The 26,283-nt window shown below is 48.5% G+C and overlaps 1 protein-coding gene across 5 annotated transcripts in view; it reads left to right on the top strand.

The window, feature by feature from the left end:
- CDK12 (cyclin dependent kinase 12) overlaps nt 1–24,382 on the top strand; it is a 30,313-nt gene extending 5,931 nt beyond the window's left edge. Inside the window, exons 2-15 of one of the 5 annotated variants that reach the window (XR_015707566.1) lie at nt 1,834–2,718; nt 6,654–6,830; nt 8,411–8,550; nt 9,232–9,402; nt 10,212–10,401; nt 11,321–11,377; nt 11,945–12,046; nt 13,414–13,491; nt 13,976–14,092; nt 14,686–14,817; nt 15,592–15,806; nt 17,606–18,052; nt 18,586–18,870; nt 20,563–20,697. Coding sequence is in view for 3 of the 5 variants with exons in the window: in XM_009475836.2 (XP_009474111.2) it covers nt 1,834–2,718; nt 6,654–6,830; nt 8,411–8,550; nt 9,232–9,402; nt 10,212–10,401; nt 11,321–11,377; nt 11,945–12,046; nt 13,414–13,491; nt 13,976–14,092; nt 14,686–14,817; nt 15,592–15,806; nt 17,606–18,052; nt 20,563–21,251 (3,400 nt within the window). In the remaining 2 variants the exon portion in view is untranslated. Of the gene's footprint in view, nt 1–1,833; nt 2,719–6,653; nt 6,831–8,410; nt 8,551–9,231; nt 9,403–10,211; nt 10,402–11,320; nt 11,378–11,944; nt 12,047–13,413; nt 13,492–13,975; nt 14,093–14,685; nt 14,818–15,591; nt 15,807–17,605; nt 18,053–18,585; nt 18,871–18,924; nt 19,460–20,562 lie in introns of those variants that run through there. The other 4 variants (XR_015707567.1, XM_009475837.2, XM_009475836.2 and 1 more) reach the window with 4 other exon arrangements.
- Nucleotides 24,383–26,283: the final 1,901 nt, after the last annotated feature.

Raw genomic sequence — 26,283 nt, 5'->3', positions numbered from 1 at the left:
GCAGTAAACTACATCCCACGGGATTCATTAGGAATGTTTTCCTTAACCTGCGAATGTCTTTGAGCATAGTGAAAACGTAACAGCTTTTTCAGCTCCTGGCAACTTTGCACTGGGATGCGGCAGGTGAACTGCTATCCAAACAGTAAACCGCGTCTGAGGCTGTTAATTCATTCAGCAGAAACCTTGGAAAAGGAGACAATCCCGAGGCAGCGTTCCCATTACAGAACAGTGTGTTGAAGAGGAAAATAGTTGAGTGACTTTAGATGACACTTTTTTTTTTCTTTTTTTCTCCTTCTGGTTGTATATTTATTTTGTAAGTCTAAAGGTAAGGACTACCTACAGTCATGGTGTTCTTTGACCACTGTTAACACGAGGTTTGGGGTTGTGCTAGTGAGAGGGCAGAATGCTTGTGCTTGGAGTAGCAAGGGACGAGGGTTCTGTTAAAGTCCGCGCCCCCGTGCAGCGAGAGCCTTCGCCTCCCGTGCAATCGCGGCTGTGCCCATCCTTGAAGGCGCCGGTGGTGTCTAGTGAGGATCTTTGTGTTAGTCTGTCTCGTTTCTCCAGTTTATTTTCCGAATGTTTGTTGTCTCAGGATGGTATTGTGTAGGACTATAAACAGTTTAGATCTTGTTGTTAATTACGTTCTGAGTATGGTTACTAGCGAGCCAGCATCTACTGTGTTTAAACCTGCGGGCCATTAGGTGTGTTTTATAACTACTGTGGAACGGTGTTTTGAGAGAATTCTGTATTTTCAAAAGTAGATATGTTCTAAGTAATAAATCGCGGAATAAAAATAAACGTTAAGCATGGTTTCTATTATAGTATTTATAGGGTCTGATTTCAAAATTTCCCGTTTTCCTGTTGGCTCACACAGCTTCTAAACCCATCAGAGCCTACCGCGTGCGCAGTTAAACTATGCTGTCTCATAACCTGCAAAATCCTAGTTCCTCCTGAAGCGGAGGAAGCAGTTCTGTCTTGTCAGTAATTTTGACATGGGCACTGGAAGTACCAGTTTCCAGTTCCATTTTATTTTATCTTGTTTCCACATCAGCCTCCAGTGAGCTTGTGGTTACTGCTGTCTTCTGAGTAGGTTCACCCCGTGCTCGCAGTGCGTACCCTGATGGCGTGAGGTGCTTCCTGCCTTGCTTGTTGCTTGTATCACAACACAGATTGTCAGTGTGTTGTGTTGTTTTGTTTTGTTTTTTTTTTTATTTCTGCATCTATACCTAATTTAGAGCCCATTTATTGTAGAGGAAGACTGAGACCCTCTGGACATAGCTCAAACAGAATTAAAATTCCTGGGGCTTTTTTTTCTTCTGAATCATACTATGCAAATTTCAGTTCCGATTATAGTAAAATAACCAGGGGGGAAAATTAGCTTGAAGTGAGATGTTTCCTGAGGCGGTATTCCCGTGAGGGCAGTCGTATTTTATCCGTTGTTTCCTTTAAAGTTGTACATAATTACTGTGAAAGATTCGTAAACTGCCAGCTCATCCTCTCGACTGAAGTCTTCTGTTTAGTGCGTGCATCTGTGATCTTGTCTTTACCTTGAGGCTTGTCCAATCTTGATCCTTCGTTTCTGTCTGAAGAGTATGATTGTGAGGGTAGTCCTGACACTGGAAGGCTGGATGATGACCTGAAACTTGTACTACTTTAGTCGATAAACTCGTTTCAGTAGCTTTAGTCTCTCCTGACAGGTGTTATGGACTGTCTGAACTTAGTTGACAAATAATGGATTTGAATTGTTTTCAAAGAGAGCTATTGATGTTGGTGAGTGGCTCGGAGGTTGAGAGATGCTTCGTTTCATTTATCTTCTCCCTGTTTTCTCCACAGGAAGTCTGTGAAGTCCCGAAGCCGAAGTCCTGGGTACTCAAGACACTCATCATCTCACAGTAAAAAGCAGAGGTCTGGGTCACGCAGTCGCCATTCCAGTATATCACCGACAAGGCTACCGCTGAACTCCAGTCTGGGGGCAGAACTCAGCAGGAAGAAAAAGGAGCGAGCGGCAGCGGCAGCAGCTGCAGCCAAGGTGGATGGGAAGGAGGCAAAGGGCTCACCCGTTTTCCTCTCTAGAAAGGAGAACAGCTTAGCTGAACTTAAGGAGTCTGGAACAGAATCTAAAAAGGTCATCAAAACTGTTAAATCTGAAAAATCGTCTTCAGATACAGAATTAGTTAATTTACTGTATACGAATGCAGAGACTAAAGCCCCTGCAGAGACAACAAAAACCAAGGCAGAGGAGAACTCTGAGAGGAAACATCCTGTTGCAGTTAGAGATTCAAAACAGACGGGAACAAAAGACTTGAAGCCTGTAGCAGTGGTAGAGGACCTCCTGTCTCCAAAAGAGACAGACGCAGCAGAGAAGGAGATTCCACCCCCACTACCCTCACTAAAATCACCTCCTCCACCTCTGCCGACAACCACGCCACCACCTCCAACTCCGCCATTGCCGCCTTTGCCTCCATCACCTGCTGTTCCACCTTTGCCACCATCCCAACCGACTCCCGTTCAGGTCCCTACTTCAGCCCCAGCATCTTTGCCATCTTCTTCCCACCCAAGGACGTCTACTTTATCCTCTCAGGTGAACTCTCAGTCCTCTGTCCAAGTTGCTACAAAAACACAAGTGTCTGTGACGGCTGCTATCCCACACCTGAAAACTTCGACGTTGCCTCCGCTTCCGCTCCCCCCTATTTTAGTTGGGGAAGATGACTTGGATAGGTAAGGTCACACCAGAGCATCCTGTTTGCGTTTACAAGCAAAACATTGAAATAAACAGATTCTTTTGGTTAGTTTGACAGTTGCTAGCTTATCCCGCAGAGTACGCTGAGGACTATGCCGCTGGTATAAATGCGTTATTGCATGGCCATCCCTGGTTTTGGCCTTGTCAGGTTTATGTGGAGAGTTTTCTGATCCTGTGCAGGTAGTTACATCTTATCTCGGTGAGGAAGAGAGGTTTGGCTGCTGGTTAGTAAAGGTTTCGCATCGCGCTCTGTTCATATTTATTACAGTAATGAAACATGGGTCTGGAATTATGCACCCCTTTGCGTTGCAGCCATTTGCACAGGCTTATTTTGAAATTGCTTTTTTGCTTTATTCCTCCAAAACCTGTACTTAAATAACAGGAAAGAGCTTAACAATTCCAATACAAGAACACAAACCAGAGCTATTTCTGTTCCAAATTCATCGAACACGCAGGCCATGCCCACATGTAAAAAATGGCATTGGTTTAACACTAAGTATTGTCTTAGTTGTTGAATAATTAATACAGTCCTTATTGCTTAAGAAGTAGGTATTGTTTGTTTGAAAAAGAGTTTAAGAATGAATGAGTGAAACTGCCCCTACTTCAACTTTGTTTCCTATAATTTCTAATCAAAACAGGCAGGCTTAATTCTGTCCTGTAGCTGTAGCTCTTGCTGCTCTGGGTCTTGGCTGGTGGTGGTCTGGCTTCTAAGCTGAACTCGTCTGAAAAACCTTACTGTGGGGGGTTTCTTTTGGTGGGCGGGAAAAGGGGGAAGGAACCGAATATCCAAAATGCAGGTGGAGAAGAAAAACAACGGGTTTTTTTTTTTTCCTTTTGTAGCTGTTAGTATGTTGTAGTGCTGTTAACGTAAGGTCATCACTGAGATATTTTTTTCTACTTGATCTGCTTAGCCTCTAGTTCCCTAAGAACTTCTGTATCTTTCCAACCGTTGCTACAGATGTACTAGGTATCTCATGGGTTAGTAAAGCACGTTTTTTAATGAATAGTGTGCTACACGATAGTTATGACTTGATATAATTACCCTGTGGTTGAAGTGAACACAGCGTGTTACATCTTCTGATTCATTTAATTGATTTGTCCTGGTATCGATGTAAATTAGGGTAATGTTGTCACCGCGATCAGCGTAAAAGTTAGCCTTGTGCATGTTTATGTTGCCCTTCCTAAGCTGTATAATGTTGTTCAGCAAATACCTATTTAGTCTAAATGTATCTGTGGTGAGCAGTAGCTTTTAACAGATTGCGGATTTTTTCCCAACTCAAATGCCAGTCTAAGCAAGGTTCTGCTGCTGTGCTCCCTTATTTCCAAACACAGAAATTGTCCTGCAAATATTGTATTTTATTTTTTTAGCCACTCGCATCTAGAGCTCTTTTTTTTACCACCCAGGTGTGGCTTAGTTTTGTAAAAGTGTGATTTATCTCTGCCATCCCTAGGAACTTAGGAGTGTGGGCGATAATACAGCTAGTTGCTAAGCTTAGTAAATGGATTTACAGTGACTTTTTCCCAAGAAAAGGACGGGAAATCCCGCTTCATTTTGCCGAGTCTGGTGGCAGTTGCATATGGCACTGACTGCGTACAGAAGCTCGCTCTTAATCAACGGCCTTCGTATGTATGAAGAAAGCTGTTCTTAGATTGACTTTTGCTTTCACGTGCTGAGACTGGGAGAACGCTCCGGCTCTGAGACCGTGGTAAGCACAGGATTTGGAGACGTGCTTTAGAGCGTCCAAGTACCAAACGCACCTCATTCAATTAGAGACCCTTTAACCTTTCTTGATGCTTGCCGAGCTCTCAAGACTTATCATCTATCTATATGCTTTTGGACTTCACAGCAGTCAAGGTGCACCATGGGTCGCTTCGTGTAGCAGGAGGAGGGGAAAAGCTGTTTAGAACCAACGATGCAAACTTTGTACGTGTTTGATGTTGCGCTCAGAAATTGCATAGCTTGCCTAGGTTCCTGGAAACACCCGGTTGACTGTTCCCAGCACGAACATGGTTAAAAATGCAGACCTGGCTGATGGCATTCCTGCTATTTTAGGGGAGGGGAAGAAGGGAGATAGCTTCTGGGAGTCTTTGTCAGGCAGTTGACGTTCACACTTTGTCGTTTTTCTGCTTGGGCAACTCTGAAGGGTCTGTTTAGCCTTCTCCCTTTGAAAGAAACGCCTGGTGAAATGTCCCAATGTAATTAAAGTTGCAGTGACCATCTAGTAGCACCAGCGCTGATATGCAAATAGGTTAACTAAGCTGTAGGTAACTAAGCACAGATAACAGCGTGTCAGCAAGAAAATGGTAACTGTTTGGTAAGAGGGAGAGAGAGGACCTCCTGGAAGGCTGGGCACCCGCAGGTTAAACCTACAAAGACACTTCGCCCTTCCCAAGAAGTCTTGCAAAGAAGTTGGCTTTCAGTGTGTGTCTGGAAAAAGGCTGAATCTTTTTGACGGGGTCAAAAGCTTAGCATATACTATTAGGTATTTAAATACGATCAGGAACAAATGAATTGCCAGTTAGAAGTGGATTAAACACGAAGTCAAATAAACAACTGCTTTTTTGTTACTGTGAACATTTAATCTGTAAGAACTGGACATTACATCAGTGCTTCAAATACACATGTGAAAGCCATAAAGAAAGCAAAACCAGGTTGATCTGCTCTGTTGGACCAAAGTCTCTTGCCTCCTGCATGCGGTTGTAGGCCCTGGCTGTCTGGATCCCGCTTTGAAGAACCTCTTCTGAGGCTTAACGTGGGCTCTGCCTTGGGGCAGTGACCCGGCTGGGTATCATTCCGCGCATGAAGAGTTTGCAGTTAATGGGGGGTGAGCTTCAGCCCGCGCAGCTCTCCCACGGCTGGTATTTCTAGGATACGTACCGCTGGTAATAGTGCCCGTCAGTGAATGCTTTCCTCCAGAGGTCTAGGCTGGCGGGACGTGCGACCAGTTCTGCAGCTGCATGGTGACTTCTTAGCAGCGGGATAAGGTTGCTCCCCCATCTTCTACAGAAGATGTCAGAGCTCAGTGCCAGAATATTATCCTTCTTCATCTGGCTTGGTTTTTAACTGTATTTCACAAGAGATTTTTGTGCCGATTAGGTAGCACCTAATAAAAAAAAATTGGGAAAATGACCTACTTCCATCAGTTCGTTCGTGTGGAGTTTTGTGCTGAAGCGTTAGACCTGGTGATGCTGACAACCAGCAAACCTCCTGCTGGCTGCCCTAAAAGTGAACCTTGGAAGGTTGTTCGTATCTCTTAATCTTTTTCTTTTCCTGGTGAAACGGAGATTTGTGTGGAGAAGAATTCCTGACTATTCAGACCCAGGAATTTTCCCTGCTGAATACATGAGAGAGAAATTAGGTTCTGCTTATGAGACTCTTGCTAGCCTAAACGAGGCTTCTGATGTCATTGGTAATTGGATTTTTTTTTTTTAATAGAGCTACATTTCAGTCCTTGCTAAGAAGCTAAAAGTTACTTACGTAGAGAGATGTAATTCTGGGTTCATATTTATAGTGGTCCTTAACAAGTCATGCATTTAATTTCATTATGATAAATGGACTAAATAGAGGAAGTAAGGGTCGGAAAGTGGGTGCTGGCTGATACCCTGAACCGGCTTACAGGAAACTCAGAGTAGCTGCTTAAGTGTGCAAACTGAGCGAGTTCTAGCTGCAGAGAGCTGTGTGTTTATTTGAAGACAGTGCGTTCAAACCGCTTTTCTCTCCTGATGTATTATCGTTGTAAAATTTAAGGCTGTTTTGGTTTATACTTGGCTATGCTAATTTTGGCACTTAAACTTGGGCTCCTAACTTTACGTTCTCAAATGTTGTAGCTGTTATCCTACAGTAGGTTTTTTTGTTTGTTAATTGGCTGTTAAGTCTGACTTTTTTGTATTGTATTAACTTTTCGGAGTTTAGTCCAAAAGAGATTCTTCCTCCAAAACCTGTGAAGAAAGATAGAGAGCAGAGACCACGACACTTACTCACGGACCTCCCGCTCCCTCCAGAGCTCCCTGGAGGGGATCCATCTCCTCCTGACTCCCCGGAACCAAAGGCAGCCACACCACCTCAACAACCGTTCAAAAAGAGACCAAAGTAAGGCTGGCTTTCTTTTTTTTTTTTTTCAGCTTTTTTGAGTTGTTAGGTTTTCTGTTTCTTCACACAGCTGTCAGTCTAGCTTTCCAAAGCTTTAAGTTGCAGTGTGTGCTGCAGCGCTCCTGGCAGAGCTGACTGCATGCCCGGTGCTCTCTGTGGAGACGGTGCTGTTGAAAGTGCAGTCATTTTTGAAATTGCATCGGGCAACTGCTTTGCCAGCTCTCAGCAGCCTCCCCACCATTTATTGGATGGGGAGAACACTTAACGTGCACTTACTTATAAATCTTTAGCCAGATTTAGTTCAGTTTTATAAATTCTTTTGTCCCCAGACTCGTTTGAGTGCTGTCTTTATTGAGAGAAGTGAAATGTGGGGAAAATGAGTTCATATTTCTGGTTTTTCTTATTTTATTATTCTTATGGTATATTAACGGTTTCCTGTGAGTTGTTTCATATCTGGACCACTCACAGCTGAAGGCCACTTGCCCATCTATTTGAGAATAAACAGTACGGCAGTTTGGGAAGAAGAGAGAGGAGGTTGTGTGAATTGTGCACCAAATGGAGGCTACGGTTCGGGCGTCGTACTGAAGCTGTGACGGATTCTGGTGTCTTCCCCTTTGACCCTTTCAGTGGTAGAAACAGCTGGAGCGTGTCGTATTTGGTCGCCAGCCACATCTGCCCCGAAAGCTCTCTCACCTTTTGATTTAGCCTGTAGCCTGCAGGCCAAAGAAACCTCCTGATGAGTATCCCTATACAAAGCTTGTGGTGCTTCTAGGAATTGGTTATTCCGAATAGGAGACATACACCTTTTCTTCATGCACGATGGAAGAATTAATCGTGTTGCATGGTATATACAACTTCCCCCATAACAGAATTTATGCAATTGTCAAGGAAGCAAACTCCCTTGGCGTTTTGTACACAGAGTGCTAGCTGCGCTTTGTTTTAAATAAAAATCAAATGTCCGGTGTTTCTGCAAAAGATGCCAAACACTGATTTTTGTCCTAGGGTAGCACAATTCTTTGGTATTTTTTAGATAAAGGTACTGATTTGGTTCTCCTTCAAGCTGTTCTTGGTTAAAAGCATATAATGAGATCTTTGTAGAAATCTGTGTAGCTAACTGCGTGCCCCAGGTAGGCTATAGCAAAATCGTTCTGCTACTTTGAAGTCTGTAGAATTGAGGTGGCATAACATCCATCTTGCTTATCTTCCCCGCTCTTTGCACTGCTAATTTCCCCAGGAGGAACAGCGTATTGCTTGTTAGCCGTATGCAGCTGATAAATGCATAACTGAAGTGAACAGACCTGATAGTGGGAGTGTTCTGGCTGGCGCGCTTTAGTATCCGAATGAAATAGAAGGATAATATTCCTGTATAGCAGTGCCTGTATCTGGAGTAGTTGAGATTCTATAGCATAATTCATTAAACTCTGCTGAACACTCAGTTGCCAGGAGTGTAAAGGCAGGGTGCCTAACCTTTGCTTTTTGTTTTTAGGGTACAGCTTAAAACAGTCAAATGGGCGTTTGTTTGCAGGATGGCGGGTGAGGTGGAGCGCTCGGGTGTCTGACAGTCCTCTTCCCTCTCTCAGAATCTGTTGCCCTCGGTATGGGGAAAGGAGACAGACGGAAAGCGACTGGGGGAAGCGTTGCGTGGACAAGTTTGATATCATTGGGATTATTGGAGAAGGGACGTACGGGCAGGTGTACAAAGCCAAGGACAAGGATACAGGTAAGGATGCCAAGTGGTTTCAGGTTGCCTCCGCTTCGTTAAGGCCTTGTTACTGTGAGTGTGCTTCAAACCCATTCCAGCATTAGCGGTGTTGCCAGTTAATGACAGATACCTGTAAAACGAGAAATGGCTCCAGCCCCGGAATAAGCATTTACATCAGATGTTTTCAAAATGGGAAAAAGAATAGGAGCTGTGAAATCCTGGCAACTGTGAGTTAGTGCCCAGCTGCCCTCTCCGCTTGTGAAACTGCGTGCCCTGGGTGTGCAGTTTGACACACGGTCAGATGGTCGTGGTAGGTAGAGCTACGGCAGCCATAGGTGCCCACTGAGCCCCTGCATTTTAAATGTGCCTTTGTCAGACGTTATTGTAGCAAAGCTTGTGAAAAGAACTGGAGTGGTTTCCAGGGTAAATTTAAGTTCACCTTTCCTCTGAACTTTTCCTCTGACTTTCCTCTGAAGCGGATTAGGAGGAGCGCGGGTGTCATCTGTCTGGAGTTGTTGGTGTGATACCTTCTGGCAGAGCAACGTAACAAAAATTAGCAGGGTGGTAACTAAAGCTGGCTCTGCTCTTTCTTGGTGGATGTTGACTGCGCTCATAGCTGCTTTCAACTCCCCCCTGGAAACCCACAGAGCTGCTAGCAGTGGTGTGTGCAGAGGCTTTGACACCGGCTTCCTCTGGCAGGTGAACTGGTGGCTCTCAAGAAGGTGCGACTGGACAATGAAAAGGAAGGCTTCCCCATCACGGCCATCCGTGAGATCAAAATCCTTCGGCAGCTGATCCACCGCAGTGTTGTTAACATGAAGGAAATTGTCACGGACAAACAAGATGCACTGGATTTCAAGAAGGACAAAGGTAGTATTTGTTGCAGGGTGTGGTTTTGATTAGCCAAAGAGGTGATGCAACTCCATTTGTTTATTCCTAGTGTAAAAGTAAAAATCTAAACTCTGGTGTAGATGTTCTTTTTTGCATTCCTCCTTGACACATAGCTCCAGCAAGTTTGGCATCTGGATTTGGCCTTACATCAAAGGAGAGATTCCAGTTAAAATGAGCTGTCGCACTGCAGAGCAGAGGTAGACACGGGCTTAAAAGGATGCATTGCATTCCTGCAGTCACAAAAGAGCAGTCTTAAAAAAAAAAAAGCCTTTACAGAGTCACTTTTAACACTGTTTAGTGGCAACAAACTTACTATAGTGTGGGAAGTTTTCTGTCCTCTGTTACTGTGGAAGAAGGGTGTTCTAGCATCCCACTAGCTTTTGTTTGGGGCCTTCTTCCATGAGAGAAGACACAAACGTCAGTTCAAGCCGCGCATAGCGGTAGTCTCTTCAACAAGCTAGCTTGAAAGAAAAAACAAAACAGATAGGTGAACAAGACCAGGATTTCAAAGGAATTTATTTTGGGGGCATATTTTGATTTCAGATGGCAGCTTGATGCGTTAGAGGGGCTACTTAGTAGTTTTGGGGTTTTTTCTCCCATTGAGGAAAAAAAATCTGGGATGCCCAGTAAGCCCTAAATATCACGAGGCCGCATTAAAGAAAACGCCAACAGAACACACTCAAGAGTACGCAAAAAAGAATATTTCAACAGTTGAATCTATTCTCATTCCTCCTTTTTCTTTGTCTCTTCTCTCTTGTCTTAAATAATTTCTCTCTTTATTACTCCAGGTGCCTTTTACCTTGTGTTTGAGTACATGGACCATGACCTAATGGGGCTGCTAGAATCTGGCTTGGTACATTTCTCAGAGGACCATATCAAGTCTTTCATGAAACAGTTAATGGAGGGTCTGGATTACTGTCACAAAAAGAATTTCCTTCATCGAGATATTAAGTGCTCCAACATCCTATTGAACAACAGGTAACCTGGGAGTAGATAGAGTTCTGTCCAGGCTCTTCCCTGCGCTCTCCCTGGGTTCAGCTGAGAGCACGCAGTTGTCCTCACCTTCATTACACTTAGGAACAGGAGGTGTTGCTCCGCTGTGGGAGCACAACCCTGCGTGTTTCCACCAGTGGTGTGACGGACGGTTGTAATTAAGCAGTGGCTTTCCTGAGCGCTGCTCCTGGCTGAGAACACAGCTCCCGCTGCGAGGGTGAACAGCCCTAACAACCTTCTGCTTAACGTGCTGTTGGTAGCAGTCTCTCCACGTGAGGCCCTCTGCTCACTGTTTTGCAGCTCCTTACAGTTAACTTTCTTTCATGTTGACTTGAAGTAATTGGATCTCTGTATACACTCGGTCTCCATGGTATTTTGGCAAAAATACTGTTTATTGGAAGTGCTTGTATGCCAGGAAACCATTGAGGGTTAAGGTAGGAGGAAGCAGCAGTTCTCCATGAACGCTCTCTCTTCTCTAGATAGCAATGTTTGGCAGTAACGTAGGTCATCACAGAATACACAACAATTATTCATGTGCTGTTAATTCTCAAGTCTTTATCTGGATACTCATAAGAAAACTTTGAGCCTGTGAGAATAATAGCGCACGTAATTGCATTCACATGTTTGGATATCCATCTAAACAATTTCTCTGGGACATTGGTCTGTTGGGAAGGGTTTGTGATAGAGATGAGACTGAATTATTGCTTTGGGTTTTTTGTTTGTTTGTTTCTTTGAAGCATTAAATAGGGTTTGAAAAATTAAGACTGGCATATGCAAAAGTAATTACTGCAGACGTTGCTTTGTTAGGCCTTTCTGCTACGTGGGGGGATTTCCTTACCTTTTATCGCTTGCAGCATGCGAGCCCAGCTGTGATTCAAACCAGTGACTGTTCTTTGTCTTTCAGTGGGCAAATCAAACTTGCAGATTTTGGACTCGCCCGACTCTACAGCTCGGAGGAGAGGTGAGGCATAGCGAGCTGGAGGAAGGGGGAAATGGTTTACGTAGGTGGGATGAGCTCCTTTCTTCTCAATGTCCACGTAGTCCCTTCACTTGGAAGTCCTGGCATTGCCTGAGAAATGATTTCCAGTATGGTGTAAGTGGTATAACACAACTCCAGCTGTCAGAAAAAAATATACTCCTGGCTGGTATTAACAGCCTTTCGTTAGAGAAACCAGCTGATAAGGAACCAAAACATCATCTCTGCTTGCCATGGACCACGTTTTGCTCGGCGATCCATTGAGATCAGTCACTGTTCAGTCATGGCAGCCTGCTGCTGCTTGTTGCAGGTCAGGAGTTTTCAGTCTTGGGTACCTACAACTTACTGTCTTGTGCACACAGGCAGACCTATAAAATCTGTGATATCTCACAGCTTTATTTAACTCGGGCAGGTGCTATGCAAGTCTAGACACTTGAAAGCCCACTGCTTCTACTTACGTGCCTAACTCTGCAGTTTGGAAGTAATAACTACAGTTTGTAAGGGCTTTTTGAGGTTCTTGTCATCAGTTTATATTTGTACCTTGTGTTCCAGCCGTCCGTACACAAATAAAGTCATTACGTTATGGTATCGACCTCCAGAATTGCTGCTAGGTGAGGAGCGTTACACACCAGCCATAGATGTGTGGAGCTGTGGGTAAGTGCCTGGTTCGTATCTCTTGTCCTGTTTGGGCTGTGAACATCAGCACGTGAATAGAATAGTTCTAATGGAAGGTGGTCTTTGCTTTGTGCTCATTTCTGAAACTGTTCCAGCTAGGCAAAGTGTGTTGTGATAGTGTAGGAATACTTTCAAAATTTTGTGTTTTGGGGAAATAGATGTGTGTCACCTAACTAAAGCTATACCGTTTAGTAAAAACTCCTAGAATTAGACTTTTCTTGGTATTACCACGTGAGAGCACGAAAGGTATCTATTCCCGCTATTTAAAAAACAAACCAACCAGCCTTAGATAATGACGTACCACGATGACCAGAAGGGGTGACAGGCTTACTCTGTGCTGGTCATAGCTTCAGCGTATGGTTTTAATGACCTAATGGAGAGTTTTTCTGTAATCTCTTCAAATTGATCTGTTTGTCACCTGATTTTTTTCAGCTAAATCTAGGAAACTTTTTAAAGTAGAGATTTCAGGTTTCTAGTAGTGTAGGGAGCCTTGTGAACAGGAGGAGTTTGGGCAGTTCAGCCACAAAGATGGAACACTTTCCAAGTGATTCAGAACCAGAGGCTTGGATTCAGCATTCAGAAGCGGTGCCGCATTTCCCAAAGTGCGTACTTCCCACTGTGATAGTCACAGGTAAACTTTCAGCAAGAGCTTAGCACACAAACAGCAAAGGTTTGTAAAAAATCAGGCCCTGATAATTACTTCTGAAACTCTGGCCGTGAGGTTCAGTTGCTGTTCAGGGTCCTGTGCCAAATGAGCGGCGTTAGCCCGGTTCCAGCAGACAGGTGCCCGTATCAGACCACAGCTATATTTGGCACTGATTGTCATTGCTGTCAGAAGGCTTAAGGGTAGATGTTAAGGACTGAATGAGTCAGAGTTGTCCCCTCCCTCCTTCTCTTCTTTCCCTTCTAGCTGTACAAATGTCGTGTGTGCGTAGAAACACGCGTACAAGGCGATATCCTGCGCTTGGCCATGCCAAACAATACGCTGCTGGCAGCCGAGGGTAATTTGGGCCAGCAGATATCCCCCAAATTGTGACAGTAAAGTTGAAAAGATAAATGGGCTGAATCTGTTTTTCTTGTCGTGCTATTGACACATCCTCCTTTCCCTGCAAAGAGTTAAAGTGTGAAGCCTGTGACATGTTAACCAGCCTACTAGTGAGTGTTATTTCCCAGCTGCGTAGAATTGGTGACTCTGTACACATAGGTTAGTTTGTCAGTTCTCAACTACAAGCCCTGATGCAAATAACTCTCCTCAGGCAAACCTGCTTCTGAACAGAAACGCTGCAGTGTTCAAACGATCATCCCAAGGGTTTGCTGTCATGACCTCTTGCTTTTCCTCTTTCCAGCTGTATCCTCGGGGAACTGTTTACAAAGAAGCCTATTTTTCAAGCCAATCTGGAACTGGCTCAGCTTGAATTAATCAGGTAAAGCGTTGCACATGCATGCCTATGAGAAGAGGTACTGCAGAAACTGCTCAGGCACACAGTCTCTGTGTTATAAGAACCCTCTTTCTCTAACCTGCCTGCAAAATAGGACCAGCAAATGACCGTAACTGCAAATGTGAACAGTTAGGCATTTAGGTGTCCATGCCCACCATCAAGTGTGTGGCTGCTAACGTAGGTACCCTCAGTAAACTTTGCTGTTCTTAGTTGAGTGCAAAAATCATGAACCTAAATTATATCTCTCTCTGAAAATGCATTGTCTATAAACACAAGGTAAGCATTTTTCCTCTTCCTGCTACCTCCTTTTTAACCTGAGGGTTATCTGATCTTCATTGAAGTGTGCCCAGACCTGTGTTAGTGGTACAGTAAGCTGCTTAGAAAGGGAACGCTTTCACTTGGGTTGGTGGCTCTTCTCCTCCTAGCTGCGTTCCACCTGCTGATCATACTCTGCTTTTCTGGTTCTCAGCCGGCTCTGTGGGAGCCCCTGTCCAGCGGTTTGGCCAGATGTCATCAAGTTGCCCTACTTCAACACTATGAAACCGAAGAAGCAATACCGAAGGCGCCTGCGTGAGGAGTTCTCCTTGTGAGTTTTCTTAGAAGAGAGGATAAGTGGCTGCGTGGGGGTTATGGCCTTCTGTTATGTTGTGCAACTCATCTGCTGTCCTTGGCTCTAGTCTACCTGGCGGGATAAAGCAGCGCTTCCCCTTCTTGCTTTCTGCCCTTGGGCAGCCCTCTCCAGGAGGGCTTCTCCTTTGTGGGGAAGGCTGGAATGGGATCGATGTCCCCTTTCTAAATATCTGATCTGCCACTGGTGCCAGCCGGAGGGGTTCCCTGCTGCTGCATGCTTGTGACCCTTCTAGCTAGGGTCTGCACCAGAAGGCACGCTTGGCAGTGTGGCGTTCTCACAGTGCTGAGGCAGTCTGACTTCAGAGACGCGCTCTCTGGGGGGAGAGTATAATTGTGTGATAATCTTGTGGGATTTGGAGCAGAGTTGCTCTTCATAAACGGCAAAAATAAATGCCTGCTCTGTTGATGTCTTTGAGCTGCTGCATCACATAGTAATAAATTTTGACTGCATGGATTTCTCTTAGGCCTGAGGTGTCGCTCTGAAAGCGGGCTTCTCCCCCTGTTCAGAACAACCCCTTAACTCAGCCGTATTTCCAACTCTCTGCGCAGCATTCCTTCGTCTGCTCTCGACCTGCTGGACCACATGCTGACGCTAGACCCTGGCAAGCGCTGCACAGCAGAACAGGCCCTGCAGAGTGACTTCCTTAAGGATGTTGACCTCAGCAAAATGGCACCTCCAGAGTAAGTTCCAGCTGGCATCCTCCACCGCAGTGGGCTCTCTGCTAATGAGCTTTGGGAAGGAGCCACTGGCTTGGCCTTGGGTTTTTTTCAGTCAGAATTAAGTTAGGATTTCTGGGTTCTTTTCTCGACTCTGCCCTTGCTTTTTGTCATATGGCTGAGCAAATAGCTCTTCCTGTGCTGTTGGCTTTCTGCCTGATAACAGGCTGGTTTTATAAAGCTCAGTTTAACGCTTGTAAGGTGCTCTAAAACTCTGTCGGAAGATATGCAAGAGTAGCACGTAGCCTATCCCTATCCTCTCTGCCACGGTGGACTGGCCGGGCCTCATTTATGCTGCCTGTTAATTGAAGAGCAGCTGCTGAGCTGTGTCACACTGCCGCTCTTTTCTCCCACAGCGATCAAGCAAGTTATAAAACTCCGCTCTAGGTGCTCTCTGTGCAAGTATGGCAGTAACTTTTGAGATTCCCGTTTCCTTCAGAGTTGCTAAAGGCAGCTGCTTTCTCAAAGCTTGGTGGACTTGCAGTCACTGGGGCTTGTGTGCGTTGTAGCTAACCCAGGCCATTCAGGGGTGAGATTGCAGTGCAAATTAAATGATTCACATGCAATTATGCTACCTTTCCTCGTTCTAGAACTTGCCCCTTCTTGGTTTAATAGTATGGTTGCAGTAAGAGGACCATCTGTGCTTCTCTTATGGCGCTAATAACTTTCTGTGGTCTTTGAGGATTAAATGGGTTTTCTTGCCATGTTTCTTAACTGCTAAGTGTTGTTCTCTTCCAGCCTTCCCCACTGGCAGGATTGCCACGAGCTGTGGAGCAAGAAACGCCGACGACAGCGGCAAAGCGGGATTGCAGTGGAGGAGCCACCATTATCAAAAGTTTCTCGGAAAGAAACTACCTCTGTTACAAGCACAGACACTGTCAAAAACAACAACAGTCCTGTGCACCCACAGCCTGCCCAGCTCAAAACAGAGTCTGGTGCTGGAGATGCAGTAGGTCAGTGCCCAGTCTGGTCTGTAAAAGGCTCCTCCTGATAAGTTCCCTCTCTGGTCTGGGTGTGGGAGGCTTACATCTATTTTCAAGCCAGTCAGATTCTTTCACCTCTGTTTCTACAGAAAGAGCATTCCAAAATCTTCCTATCCTGATTTTTTTTCCTTTTTTTTTTTTTTTTTTCTTCTCTGCTGTGAAAGCTATTGGCTACAGAGCATTCTGGCTGGTCTTCAGAAGTCACTCACTGATGAGCTGACTATGAATTTGTTCTGTGAGTTACATTATTGCTTCCAAAGCATGTTTTCACAGGGAATAACGAAAGGAGTCCTTGAGTCACTTAAGCCAGCAAAGTAACAGGTAGTAGGCTGGAAGGTACAGCCATGTAAAGGGTGTGCAAATGAGCTGAAGTTTGATCTTGTTGATCAAATTATATCAAGATTGGGCATGGGATGTAACAGACTAGTGGCTGGTGGGCAAAAGCGTACATTATTGCACTTTGCTTGCTGCAGAAAAGATCACTTGTTCATAAAGACTTGCAGGACCAGGACTTGTGGGCTGTTTCCAAAACTGTGACCAACTTTCCTGTGTCTAGAAAATCGTTGGAGGGGAGGTATTTTGATTCCTGGGAATGTAGAGATGTACAAAGCTGCCCAGACCATGCTGATTGTTCTGCAGAAGCCTTATAAAAACCCAGATATGGGCTAAAGCTTCCTTTGTGTCGAATGTTGTACTGACAAGTAACAAGGAAGACAGTTCTTGCTCCAGGGAATGTACAATCCATGTGTTCAATGAAACATGGCAGATGGGCAAAAGGTGGTGGTTGGATTAACAAACAGCTGAGAAAAGTGAGTGTCACATTCTTAGTTGCTTACCAGCAAAAGGAGCTTAATTTCAAGTTTCTAAAACCAAACCTTTGCACCCTTCTTCCCAAAAAGTTTGACTTACGAAGTCAGCGTCGGTGTGAAGGGACACCCTTGTCACTTGTCACTCAGGAGGCTCTGCTCCAGCATGGTGCAAAGGGAGGTGATGCCACTCAAGAGTTGTATTTTAGACTAACCTGGATACTTGCAGGTCAGGACAGAGTCCTCTGCGATTCCAGGCCAGCTTTCAGCAAGGAATTGCCTTCTGCTTGACCTAATTTCTTTTGCTGCGTCAGGGGAACACACCCTTCCTCCATCCCAAACAGCAGCTTAGCTCCATCCCGGGAAACCTGCTTTCCAGTGCAGGAGGGAGCGCTTTTGATCCGCGGAGTGCTGCAGAGACCTTGGGAGGGGCCGAGCTGCTGTCAGACTTGCTGCTCTGATTCCCACTGAAGTGGGCTAAGGGTTTCCAGTCTTCATCACACGCCCTCAGTCTTGCTGCCGTAACTGGCGGCGTAGTTGCTCACCAGTCTGATTCTTGGGATGCCCTCGGTTAGCTAACCGAGGAACGGGGAGGTTTGGCTCAACGGAGCTGATTTAAACAAGCAGTTATGTTGGTAGATTTGAGGGGGCAGTGGAGGAGCTTCCCTCCGTGGCTACAGGGAGCAGTACCCAGCTGTAGCCTTGGGTGAGTGCAGTGCGTGCGCGGTACCACGGGGTGCTGCTGCAGTGCTGTTCGGAGCTGATCACAGTCTGGAAGGGGCAAGCTGATGGTGGAAATCTGAGCAAACTCTCCTGGAATCCTCCTCCTGGAGCCTCCGTGCCTTCCCCCGGCCCAGGGACACGGAGGAGAGGTGTGCGTTGGTATGTGCAGTGTCACGATTACAAACCGATGTGGCGTAGCTTTGCCTGACCTTCCTGCGATGCTTCTTGTGTTTCCTGCAGGCCTTGGAGAAATCACCCAGCAGCTGAATCAGAGCGAGCTAGCTGTTTTACTGAACTTGCTGCAGAGCCAGACTGATCTGAGTGTCCCACAGATGGCCCAGCTGTTGAATGTACACTCTAACCCGGAGATGCAGCAACAGCTGGAGGCTCTCAACCAGTCCATCAACGCTCTGACAGAAGCCACAACTCAGCAGCACGAGTCTCAGGCAGCAGCAGCAGAGGAAGCCATAGAAGAGCCACCCGCAGAGGCCCAGCTACCAGAGGAGCAGGCGACTCCAGAAGCAGTCAGCGCTCAGGGAGATATGCAGAACGTGCTGGCTGTTCTGCTGAGTCAGCTGATGAAGAGCCAGGAGCCCGTTATAACCCTAGAGGAGAGCAACGGGGAGAAGAGCAGCGAGCAACGGGGGCCAAGGAAAACCCCTACAATGCATCCAGAGGAAAGTACAGGTAAATAATCATGACCATTGCTTGTGCATCACGGATGCCATGCACTTGTTTGAACAATTAAAGCATTCCCTATGAGTGCCTCTAGTCCAGGAGGAACCGAGACGTTTGAGCGTTGTGACAGAGGGCGGCAGGGGGTCTGGGTGGGAGGAGGAAAGGTGCTGGGTGCTAGAATGTGATCAAGCCTGAGATTTCAAGACTGAGAAAGACACTGACCCTGTGGTAAGTGCCGGACTACTCAGGAGGTTTTAACAACTGCAGAAAGCCCAAAACACAAAAATACTTACTGCTCTGCTTCACGTCTCCAAAGCATATAAAATCTGTTAGTGCTCCACTGTGAGATGGGTCAGTGAAGATTAAAGGGTTTGGGTTTTGCCCAAAAATGAAAGAGAAACTTGGAGGGTCAGTTCTTCCTCTAAAACCCCTAGTAGTCAGTTTACACATTCAGGTAGTTTTTTTGCACAGGACGTTGGATCTCTGCAGATTTTCCCATCTTATTGCTTGTCCCAATTCTCTTTTTCATCATTCCCTTCCAGCACGCTCTCTCTCAAAAAAAAAAAAGTGTGCAGAGATGATTTTAAAGAACGTGAGAACTGAAATACTGGAGAGTGCTGGAAGGGAGGGACCGTGGCAGTTGTGTACATAAGAAACTTGTGCATCCCGCTTCGGTGTGCCTGGTTATATGTAGAGTTGACTTTTATGAGTCCCGAAATTCAGTGACTTCTGAAGTTGAGCCAAACGGCTGGTTCTTGTAGAGCAAGTAAGAGGCATGTTTAAAAGACCTGATTGTATCAGTGAACTCTTGGATTTCCTTTTCAAAGGTGAGTGTAAATGTCTCCATGTCTTTTGTTTCTGTTGATTTTCTGAATTATTAGCAACATCCTGTGACGACCTCACCAAATTCTAGAAGCGCCTCCTGAGTATGTCTCAGACTCTCCAGGGAGCCTCTTTTGGCCCGATACACAACTCCTCTGCAATGTAGCTGAACGTGCTGTGTTCTCGTGCCTTCAACACACCCGCCCACCACAAGCCAGTTGTGATCGTGCTTTTTTTTTTTTTTTTTTCTTTTTTGCCCTAGTACTGGAAGATAACTAGGTTATTGTAGAGCAGATTCAATCAAATAACATTGTTCTCTGTTTATAATTATTTTAAATGATATGCTGTCCCCAAATCAGCTTGGCTTTAAAATTACCTGAAGATTGTTTTCTGGATTTAAATACAATCTAGTTTTAAAGTGGACGGACTGATATGGGTGGAGGGGTGGTCCTGGAAGACTACTGGTTTTCACAATAAAGTTTGACCTTTTTAATAACCAGTTTTGCAAATGATTTGAGGATCTGATTCAAACAAGGTGTTCGTGGCCTCTTATGTCATCGCCAGTAATAACTTTAATCACCGTGTAGCCGATCCTTTTGTCAATAACGAGATCGAGTCAGTTCAGTTGTGTTGCTCTGCAGGAGTCAGGACTGGTTTTGTGAGCGAAGTCGGCGCGCGAGGCAGCGGGCGCAGACCGCGTCCTTCGGGAAGCCGCGTCCTCCCCTCTGCGGTGTCGCTCCTAGCCGTGGCGCTGCCCTGGCAGGGGGAGGGCCCGAGCTCTGCGCTCGCCTTTCCCACCGCCTAACCAGGCTGCTTTGTTCTTCCTGCTGCCTCAAAAGCAGCGGTGCAAAGTAGTAAGAGCGTGGTGATGGTGGGGGTGTGCGAAGGGTGCCTTTGTTCTTGCTAGGAGGGGTCCTTTGGAAGCAGAAATCCTTGTGGCTTTAAGTCTGATTTGGGGGGGCCGGGAGAGAAGGGACGGGGTGGGCAAAATTGTTTCCTCGTGCTTCAGGACGTGGCACGCAAATATTTGTGGGTTGAGATTGTTTTGGACTGTACGCTGGAAATGTACTTTGTAAAAAGGTCACAAGCCAGGCGAAGCAGGGCCGGCTCCGGTAAGAAGCAAAGAGGGGACCCGAGAGGGCGTACCCGCTCCCTTCAGGCTGTCGTGGGTGCAGTCAGGATCTGCTACGTGGGGGTTTGGGGCTGGATTTTGGTTTTGTGGATTTTTTTTTTTCTAAACCAATACATCAGGGCCATGCTCCATCAGTATGCAGCTGCCCGGCTGCCGGCGAGCCCGGTACCGGCGCGGTAAGGCACGGCGTCCCTCTGCAGCGGGAGACCCCGCTTTCGGGGAACACGTGCTGTTGTGTGGCTCCACATCTGTCTCCCGCTCGGCGTTAGCCTTTGATCCGAGAGCAGGAATTCCCTCCACGGGTGCCCACGTGTTAGGACAGCTGTTGCCGGCTAGTTGGGAGCGTGGGGGACGGGGCGAGTACGGGGAAAACGTTAATGAACATCTGCATTGATCTTGAAACGAATGCCGGCTTTTAAAACTCTCCGCCTCTTTTCCAGTGCATCCTAGAGAGCAGACTGTCTCGGTAGGCTGTTTGGTTTTTTTTTTTTTTTCATATAAATGTATTTATATCTGTTCGCATGATGTTTTAAGATGGTGTTTAAAAGAAGTAACCCTTCCACAGCATGTCCTCCTCGCATTCTCCCACCAGAGAAGAGACCCCCCGAGCCCCCCGGACCACCACCGCCACCACCTCTGTCTGAAGGCGATCTCTCCAGCACAGCCCAAGAGTTGAACCCGGCCGTGACGGCTGCGCTGCTGCAGCTCTTTTCCCAGCAAGAAGCGGAGTCGCTCAGCCACGCAACACACGAACACCAAGCCTCGAGAGCCGCGGACTACAGCAGGTCCCACTCCTCCAGGACTTACAGCACTGAGGGCTCAGAGGGGGGATTTGGTGCCGAGGAGCTGAATTCGGGCCAGACGCTACTAGAACCCTCTGCCCAGCCTCTGGGGAAAAGCAGGACCTTCTTGGGCTCTGTGAGCCACCTTGGGGAGACGAGCAATTACCAGGGCACAGGATCTGTCCAGTTTCCAGGGGACCAGGACCTCCGCTTCGCCAGAGTCCCCGTCGCCATACACTCGGTTGGGCAATCTTTTACGAAAGCCGAGGGGAGCAACAACACGCTGGTACATCCAGAGGCCAAAATTCAAAACTACGGCGAGCTGGGACCGGGGAGCGCCGGTTCCAGCGGGACAGGAACAGGTCACAGCTGGGGTGCCCCGACCCAGGCGACTTCTTCTTATGGGAAGGCGTACCGTGGGCCTGGCAGAGTGCCTCCGCGGGGGGGACGGGGGAGAGGGGTTCCTTACTGAGAGATGCGCCTTTCGTGCCGGTCCTCCCCTCCCTCGCCTCTCCACCTTTTAGTGACATGACTTTTTTGCCAGAGCAAGGTCTTGTCCGCATTTCAGCTGCTGCAAAGCTCCCTGTTGTATTCCTTGCTAGGCTGCCGGCGGGCACCCCGTGACTTACTGTAGGGTCCCCACTTGGGAGCCTCGCCGGCCAAAACCTCTCGCGCTTGGTTAGTGACAAAAAAAAAAAAAGCAAAACAAACCCCACCGCAAACGACGGTGAGCTTTCTGCCCTGAGCCAGCAGAGCAGGGCGGGGGGAATTGTTTAAAGATAGGAGGAATGAAGCAAACCCAACCACATGGGAAGAAGGAAATAAAAAATATGTTTCGCAAGCTGGGCACCGGTGCTTCTCGGTGGGGGAAGCGCCGGGCAGTGTTCAGGTAGGGCTGGGGGAGAGTCTGGTTCCCAAAGCCATTTCTTTGGGGTTTTTTTTTTTTTTCCCAATCCCCTTGGAAAAATAAAAATAACAAAAAAGAAAAGAAATGGGAATATATTGATGCAGAGGCGCCTGGATCAGTTGTCCTGGCTGTAGGGACCCAGATGTGGCACTGGCTTGTACTCACTTTATCCAACACCGCTTTCCTTCCACAAAGCGTCCGGCCGTCCCTCTCCTCCGGCTCCGCTCCGCGCCGAGGCTGAGCCCTGCCTGGGCAGCTCCGGCTCCGGGTCCCGTCTCTTTTGACGGTAGCCTTAGGAAATTGGCTTTTGTGAAGGGTCTCTGGGTTTTGTACCTCTCCTGGGATAACTTTGCAGTGGGAATCGTCTCTCTTTTTTTTTTTTCCTTTTTTTTTTTTTTTTAAAGAGCCGAAGAGAACACCTCACTTCAAAATACGTATTTCTTTGTAATTCGTACCTTCCAAAACACTTGAAGAATTAAAGAAAAAAGGAAAAACAAAACTTTCTGGTGGGGATTCCCCACCAGGTAGGAGCGTCTTCTGTACCCGGCAGCCTTCGGGGCTGGTGGTGCGCGTCCCCAGGGGCTCGCTCGGGCTCCCCCAGCAGCATCTCAGTACCTTGGGGCTTACCAGGCGTTCATGTATCATTTCTATAAGCATATATATTTTTGTTGTTGTCAAGGAAGTATTTACGATGAATTTTCTCCTCCCGCAGAAAGTTGCGATGTTGTCCATTTCAATGAGACTTAAACAAAAGAGATGAATAAAACAAAGGTACATATTTATGAGCTTTTTTTTTCCTGAGTAGGCCTTTCCTATGGAAAACATAGAGTTCTTTTAATTTTAGAGATGACAGCGTTCTGAAGTGTTAAACGGGTGGGAGTCCAGGGGGCCGAGAGACCTTCTTGCTACTAACAGCATTTGATTTCATTTCTTTTTATACAGAGAGATAAATTAAAAAAAAAAAATAAATGCACCTGAATAGGTGGTGCTTCTCTAACTGGGGAAAACCTGCCTTACGCAGCCGGCCCCGCGGCCGTACCCCGCAGCTTCGCCGGGGGAGGAAGGAGGGGAGAGAAACGAAATCCGTAGATGGATGCGGTGCTGGTACGGTGCAAGGCCCCTGCGTGAGCAGGGAGCGGCGGCTCTCGTAGCACTGAGTCGGCACCGGGGAGAGACACCGGTTGCCAAATTCCCGGTGTAAATTTGGTGGGTTTTGGTTTTGTTGGGGTTTTTTTTTTGTTGCTGTTTGTGGGTTTGTTTTTTTTTTAATTGCCAGTTCATGCCTGATGCGCAGAAAAAAAAAGAGAAACTCTGTAAGATGCAGAGTGCACTGAATAAACCAGCGCCTCTTGAGGGGTTTTTTAATTTCTGTATTTTTTCTTTCCACCGTGCAGCTGCCAGCTCTGGTCCATGGTGGAGCTTTTGTTGTTGTTGTTGTTCTGGCTTTTCTTCCTGAGCCCATCCAATTTGGAAGGAAAAGTCGTGTTCCCGGGCTGAATCCTCTCAGGAAGCCGATGCCTATTTATTGTCTTTCCAAATTGGCGAATCCCCAGAAAAGCCCCGCCGAGGTCCTGAAACCAGCCCCGCAAAGCTGAGCAAACCTCCTCCCCGTGCTCCTCCGTGCCGATGCCCCCCGGCTCTGGGGTCCCGGTCGTGGGCGCAGTTTAGGGTGGCCTGTCCCAGCTTTGGCAAAAGCAAAGCCGGTGCCGGTGTCCGTCGGCGCAGTGCCGGTGCGGCCGGGGGCCGGTGGGTCTCTCCAGGGCAGGCAGCGCCGCGGGGACGCTTCTCTGGCACCCGTTCTTTTTGCAGCGGGGGCTGAAAATATTCTGAGGACCTTGGAGGTAACGGTGCCTGCGAGGGTGGGCTCCTGTCCCTCTGGCCCACCTCAAGCAAAGGACAGACAGCCCAGGCTTCTGTCCCTTGCTCTGGGGCTTGGGGTGGCCAATGGCATCTGCCATCTGTCCCCGCGGGGCCGGGCCGCGCCGGGAGGTGCCCCGGGCTCCTGCAGAAGATGCTTTTCACCATTCCCTTGTCCGAGCCCACTGAGCGCCTGGGGAGGTCTGGGGAGAGCCGTGGTGCAGGCGGCTCCGTCTCCAGTGGCTTTTCTTAACTGGTCCCAGCAAGAGGCTTTCAATCCCCACAAGGGCGAAGGGAGCACGGGGGGGCCCAGCCTGGCCAGGACACGGCCCCTGGTCACAGGGCTGGGGGGCCGCTCGCATCCTCCCCCCCCCAGCAGCTCCTCTTTTCCTTTTCTTTTTTTTTTTTCCCTTTTTTTTCCTTTTTTTTCTTTTTATTTTTTTTCCCTTTTTTTTTTTTTTTAAAGGGTCTCTGTACAAAGAAGACAAAAGGATTTACTGGGCGGGGGGGGGAAATGTATGCGTTAAAAGGATTTAAAATGTGGTGCAGGTTACAGACAAGTCATGAGATGGCAATTCGCCCCTCCTTTCTTCCTCCACACGGATCGGTTTTGGGTTTAATGCCAATGCCTAACACGCTGTAGCCAGTTACCCAGCAGAGAAGCGTCTGGTAAGACTCTTACTGTACCTCTCCTGAGTTTCGTTTTGAGACTGAGCGCGCCTTTTTTTGGTTGTACCTTTGTCTCTGTACAGATATTTTGTAATATATTAAATTTTTTCTTTTCAGTTTATAAAAATGGAAAGTGGAGATTGGAAAATTAAATATTTCCTGTTACTGTATCGCCTTTTGCTCCATCGCACTGAATTATCGCGCTGCTTGCTGTAGCCTTTGCAAATTACACGGTAACTGTTTTCTTTTTAAAAGCCTTTTTTCCCCTCGTCCTGCCCTCCCCAGTGCCGTAGCTCGGTGCCCGGTGGTGCCGGTGAGCGAGCTCGGCCCTGGTGCCGGACCGGTGAGGGTGGCCGGGACTCGGCATCGCCAGCCCTCTGCCCTGCGAGGCTGCAACCGCCTGTAAGCCCCCAAATTCGCCTCTGCTAATTAAGAGCAGGGCCGAGGCCTCGTTAGCCCCGCAGGTGTCACCCAGCTCCCTGGTGCCGCAGCTCCCGTGGGTGCTGGTGTCCGGCTGGGTGGGCGATGCCGGAGCTGGAGCACGGGAGCTGCTTTGGTTACAATGGGAGTAGGAAGGGTGAAAGCTGGAGCCGAAGCGAAGCCGGGAGGGTCAGGAAGAGAAGAGATGGTTAAGGTTTGTCTCCAAGCCTTCCCCCAGCTCCTGGCAGCCCCTTGGGCTCTGGAGAGGTGCCCGGGTGCCTTGGGGACAGATTCTGCTCTCACCCTGAGCCGTGAGGGCACGGGGAGGGAGCCGTGGCCGTGGGTCTGTGTCCTCTGTCCGTCTCCCTTCCCCACGGCGGTCCCAGCTCCAGCTTGGCTCCCAGGAGGGCTGGAGGAGGCTTCGCCCCAGCCCCAGTGCCAGGGAAGGGGCAGGATCCGGGGCCAGGGCAGACGTGGAGGGCGCAGGCGGTGGCCGGTCCTGCCCCAGCGCCTCCCTTTGCTCCCCAGCGTTGGCTTCTGATGGGTCGAGGCTCGGACAGACCCTTGCTCGCTTCTTTCAGTGACCCCGCCGGCAGCAGCCGGGCAGGGCCGTGGACGGGTGGGCAGCCACAGCCACCCCCGTGCCGGCGCTGGGAGAGCGGAGAGCGCGCGGGGCAGGGGCTGACAAGGGGGTGCTGGCGGGGGCTGCGGGCCTCAGGCCGGGGTTCCCTGCGTGATGGGGGGCCCCACACCATGGCCATGCCTCCCTCTTGGTAGAGCCCGGCCGTCGTCTCCCGTTCCAGCCCCGGCTTTCTTGCTCTCCTTTCGCCTGGTTTAGCATCCCCGCCGCTGACACGTCTTAAAATATATCCCTGTGCAGATGGTGGGGGGGGCGGAGGCGGCCTCAGCGCCGGGTGCTTTACTCTGCCTTTGAAAGCAGGAGCGAGCCTGCGAGCAGCCGAACCTGGCCGCCCGGCCGCCCTCCTCCTGATTTATTAGCGGGGCAGCTGGGAGCCGTGCAGTCGGCTGGGTAGCTAATCCATCCTCCTGGTCCCTGCCCGGGGCGGGAGGCGGCCGGGCTGCTCCGCTGGCCTCCGGGGCATCGCCCTGGCGCGGCAGAAGGGACCCAGCCCAGGCACGACGCCGGCCTGGGCTCCGCCGCGTCGCACCTTCCTGCCGTGGGCGGACAAAGCCCCTGGGTGGCCGTGGCCGTCCCCATGCGGCTCCTGTGGCATCCCGCTCGCCGCCTCCACCCCGTCCCAAGGTGACCAGGGCGTTTTATTCTATTTAATTTATTTTTGCATTGAACTTCCCCGGCAGCAGCTGCTGTGCCAAATGGCCGGGGGCTGCGTGGCGCTCGCGGAGCCAGCGCTGTAAATCTCCGGCGCTCGCCTCTTCCCCATTGGGTTACGCTCAGCGGAGCCGCAGCTCTCCCGGCTGCTCGGTCCCACCATTCCTGGCTCCTCGCGGTGCCATCGCTTGGCCCGAGCCGTGGGATCCGGCACAGCCCTCCTTGCTGCCACATCCCCACAGTCCTCGTGCGGGCAGCTCTGCCGCTCATCCCAGCGCGGGGCCGTGGTGGCGGCGCGGTCAGGCTCCATGTGTGCCCGGGGGCAGCAGCTGCCGGTGCATCCCGGCACCCGGGCCGTCG

The sequence above is a fragment of the Nipponia nippon genome, unplaced genomic scaffold, assembly GCF_047370975.1.
Source record: "Nipponia nippon isolate SJK-2023a ecotype South Korea unplaced genomic scaffold, ASM4737097v1 scaffold_32, whole genome shotgun sequence".
Classification (NCBI taxonomy): Eukaryota; Metazoa; Chordata; class Aves; order Pelecaniformes; family Threskiornithidae; genus Nipponia; species Nipponia nippon.
This window is presented reverse-complemented; position numbering and strand designations above follow the sequence as displayed.